The sequence below is a fragment of the Nanorana parkeri genome, unplaced genomic scaffold (genome assembly GCF_000935625.1).
Source record: "Nanorana parkeri isolate BGI_ZX_2015 unplaced genomic scaffold, ASM93562v1 scaffold994, whole genome shotgun sequence".
Lineage (NCBI taxonomy): Eukaryota > Metazoa > Chordata > Amphibia > Anura > Dicroglossidae > Nanorana > Nanorana parkeri.
Window position 1 is genome coordinate 63,151 of NW_017307262.1, and position 4,560 is coordinate 67,710.

Sequence of the window (4,560 nt, forward strand, 5' to 3'; positions counted from 1 at the left end):
CCCCCAAAAGAAGCAATAAAACAGTTGCTGGCGCCCAAAGCCTGACGGCATATGTTCCTGCCAGGAGTTGTGTTGAGGTGCCATTTTTATTTTTAGATCTTTATTGCTCGGGAAGCGCACGGCGAGCAGCTTTTTCATGCCGTCCTGCGGGGTAGTTCCATAGCGGTGTGTGGGAGGCCAGAAAAAGTACCCACAATTCCTACTGCTCACCTGCCACCCTGAGCAGAGTCATTGTCTGATACAAAGGCTTTATGCCCGAGGCAAAGGTGGTCTGGCGGGGGAGGGGGGAGACACGTGTACAAAGGAGTCATTTATCATTCAATGGAAGTATTTGCATAACCGTGCTGCGCTTTGTTCAGCCATGAATAGGTGATTTCAGGGAAAGTGACGTTTTTCACGCCGCTGGCCCGTCAACATTCACCGAAGGTCGCTTTTGACTGCCGCGCTGTGCGGGGAGAGAAGCCTAAAAAGTTGGTCGTACACCAGAAGATGTTAATTTCCGATAGTTATTGGGGGTCAAATCAATTTCGACCACAGCAATGAAAAAAAGCAAAGGCGGGATGGGAAATTGTTCTTGAATGAACAAATATTTAACAAGGAATGGGGTTTTTTTTTTTGGTTTCGAAAATTCCATGCGTTCTAAAATCAAATGTTAAAAGCAAACAAGATTTTTGAAGTCTCTGATGGTATTATTGAATGTTCTGATGGTATTATTGAATGTTCTGATGAGACTTTTTTTGTATGAACGTTTGTACGAAAATCTTCCATTGTACGGCCAACTTAAAGGGTAAGTCCACTTTCCCAGTCGAATTTGGGGAAATGGAATTGCCCATCAACCTGCTCCTCCTTCTCCTTCCCCCCCTCCATAGCTGCCGATTGTAGTACTTGTACACAGCAGCGCAGCCCTGCAATCAGTATTTTAAAGCTTGCATTCAAATGGCGAGCACTCATTGGTCAGTGTGTGGTCACCTGACCATGAGAAGCGCTTCTGACCACCCTGACCAAGGAGTAGTATTTTTTTCTGCGCTGACCAATGAGCGGTTGCCATTTCTGTGCAAAATTTAAACTGATATGTGCAGGGCTTCGCCGCCGTGTACAGGTCCCACACCAGCATCCATGGTGTTCATTGACAGGTAAGCGCAGGGGTTTTGGGCGTTGCAGTGTTTGGGTCAGAGGACGCAGATTGGTGGAGGTAATTCCATTTCGCCAAATTCACCTGGAAAAGTGTATTTACCATTTCAAATATCTACCAGTGTTTGGACAGCTGAAAGGGTAATTCTAGTTTCAAGTAATTCAAGTGAATTTGGGGAAATGGAATTACCCCCACCAATCTGCCCCCTCTGACCCAGTCATCAAACCACCCATCCCCAGCCCACTGCTGCTCTCACCTGTAAGCCCTCATTCACACTAGAAAAGGCCGGCACGTACAGCTCCGTGCTCCATGCATGGCTGTATCGGGCAGCTCCCGGGAAGGACAGGAGCTGCGTGTGATTAGTACGCAGCCCCCGTCCTTCTCTATGGGAGTACGCCGCCCTACGCTCACCCCAAGTGCAGGTCCGTACTGGTGCATGTTTCCTTGCTCAGACGCAGACAGGATTCATCATGTCAGCGCACGAGTACGGACATCGGGTGCGGGTGAGCATAGGGTGGCGTACGGCCGCGTACTCCAATAGAGAAGGACGGGGGCTGCGTACTAACCGCACGCAGCACCTGTCCTCCCTGGGAGCTGCCCGATACGGCCCTGCACGGAGCTGTACGTGCCGGCCTTTTCTAATGTGAATGAGGGCTAAAAGAAAGCTTCTTCACCTCCATGGCTGCCCGTGTAGAACCCGCACACATCAGCGCAGCCTTGCGCTCGGTTTTTAAATTCTGCTCGCAAGTGGCAAGCACGGTTTGGTCAAAGCGGTCAGTAGAGCTTCTCATTGGTTAGCGCAGTCAGACGCAGTTCATTGGTCAAGAGACCGAGTTGACCAGTGAATGCTCGCCATTTGCGAGTGGAATTTAAAATACCAAGCACAGGGCTGCGCTGCTGTGTACAGTATTGTACGTGGTTAGACAATAGACGTCTAAAAAGGTGTAAAAGACGTAATTTATATGGAAATGGAGACGCCAAGCTTGAGTAAAGGTGGGAAGTGTGTGTGGCGGGAAGTGGGGGGTAACACATCTATGGTCTGCCACATACAATGCTCACCTCTCTCTGGGCAGCTTAATAACACCTGCTAGCTCCAATCGTGTCAATGTAATCCACACCTTATCTCCACGAAGTCTCTGACCTCCATGCTGGTTATGATGAACCGTTTATGTAGATTGGAGGAACATTCACCATATTGATTCCCAGAGATTTTGTACAAGTCATTCTGAATTGAGCAAGCTAGTCGGATGATCAGCGAAACGTCTTCAAGAACACAGCAAGTCCAGTTGCCTTGATTTGTTGTTTTTTTTACAGATTTACTTGGTGGAGTCCCTATGAAGGGTGCGGTACAATGCAAAATTGCTTACAGGTTAAATTAATTTCAATCTCTATAGTATTGCTGTTTATTGAACGTATAGAGGTTACCTTTATTGTGTTGGCAAGGTAAGTGCACACATGTAGTAAAGGGTTGTCATTACGCAGTGATGTTGGGTTAGACCTCCGGTACTGGCGGACTTTTTCCTGCAGCGCACACAGATCGTTATTCAGAATCATTGGGCTTTCCTGTTCTACTCATCCATCCATATTTATATTCCGCAGGGGGAGTTGGAACGTCAGCTGCTTCAAGCGAACCCCATCCTGGAATCTTTTGGAAATGCCAAAACTGTGAAGAACGACAACTCCTCCCGCTTTGTGAGTAGATAGACGCTTTGCGTCACAACTCTGCATGAAAATCCTTAATTTTTCCAATGCTGAGGTTCTGTGATGTACAATTGAGGTGTAGAGTCATTGGAATGCAAGGACCGGATACAGGATGGAAATATGGTGCTGTCTGCAGGAGCATAACACCCATCAGGCTATATAGCCTGCACCTAAGCAAAGGGGACGGGACGCAGTGATGTCATTGACCTCATATGGCCACCTGACTACAGGTCAATCACATTTCCCCCATCGTGGCCATATAAGGTCAATGACATCAGCAGAGGCAATCCCGACCTTTGTTTATGGAATGCTCCGTCCCGCAGCTGATTGGGCGGGTGGCCCCATGTCCCTTCTATATTCGGAGGAGCTCCGGTTTGGTCCGAACCTGCCCTACTTCTGCCTATTCCTAAGGAATGAAGTGTTCTCTGCTCCTCTGTTAACTGATATGTCCTGCTGGATACTAGATCAGGTCCACCGCTCTCTCCTGCAGACTTGTATAGGGAACTTTGAGATCTGTGCGTCCACACACTGGCAGCGCCACCACAATCCCAGCGGCATATCGGCTGCACTGGCAGTGTGTGGACGCACTGATCTCAGAGTTCCCTATACAAGTCTCCAGGAGAGAGCGGTGGACCTGATCTAGTATCCAGCAGAACATTTCAGGTCAAGTCCCAGCATATCCTCTCCTATTATGACATCAGAATTGTAATAGGAATACATAGTAGACTTGTCTCTGATACATTCAAAGCTAACTAGAAAAAATCCCTTTTATGTAGTGAGCGCTGCCTTCCGTCTGCCCATCACTTCCAACAACTTCCTGGATTCCAGGTGTGCTTTGCATCTCTTTCCCTGCTGCTTGATGTGATGCAATCTCCATTTCTCAAGACCACAACTCCCATCATGCATTGCTTCCAGCAAGCAATGATAATGTTACATTGTTCAGACGTTGAGTTGTAGTTCAGAAGGCAGGCTCTAGGAGAGTGGCGACACCAGAAAGTTCATATTCACAGGGCTGAGTGATATGGTGTCAGTGCATCGAGGAAGTCCATCCTATGAGCATCTTCAGTTTACTATCTTCTACACGGATCTGGTTATTAGGAGCAGGGATAGAACATATGGAAATACAGATTTATTTTTTGTTTTTAGCCATAGATACCCTTTAACAGCAGAGAACACTTTATTCCTTAGGAGTAAGGCCTCATTCACACCATCCTCAGTGCATTCCGGCCCAATTGTGGCCGGAACACACTGGATCACATTGCGGCCGGCTCAGTTTGTTGTGGGGCGGGAGAGGGCGCGGCGGTGCATTGAAGTGAATGGCCACGCCCTCCGGCCGCACGGGAAAGCAAGGCACATCAATGCCTGTGGTCCGGTCAGAAAAAATGCTTTTTCTGACCAGACTGCAGGCATTGATGAGCCTTGCGTTCCCGTGCTGCCAATCGCATTGCGGCTGCGGTGCCATTCACTTTAATGCACAGCCGGGCCCTCTCCCACCCCACAACAAACTGAAATGTAATCCTCCTGTCCCATCGCACTCCTGACCGGACAAAAACCCAAATCCAACTGGGTGGGTGCGGTGGTGACAACGGATGCCTCCGTGAAATGTAGATAGAAGAAAGTAGTCACTCGCACTCCATGATATTAAAGTCAATGCTGTTTATTGACTGAGATAACACACATCTCCTTAGTGATATTTCGAGACCATGCGGTCCCGTCCTCAGGCAAAC

The 4,560-nt window shown here is 48.3% G+C and overlaps 1 protein-coding gene across 1 annotated transcript in view; it reads left to right on the plus strand.

Annotated features, from left to right (window-relative positions):
- Positions 1 to 4,560, plus strand: part of MYH10 (myosin heavy chain 10) — a 108,003-nt gene that overhangs the window by 59,663 nt on the left and 43,780 nt on the right. The window contains exon 7 of the mRNA XM_018566978.1: positions 2,732 to 2,824. Within this exon, the coding sequence (XP_018422480.1) occupies positions 2,732 to 2,824 (93 nt within the window). The remainder of the gene's footprint in view (positions 1 to 2,731; positions 2,825 to 4,560) is intronic.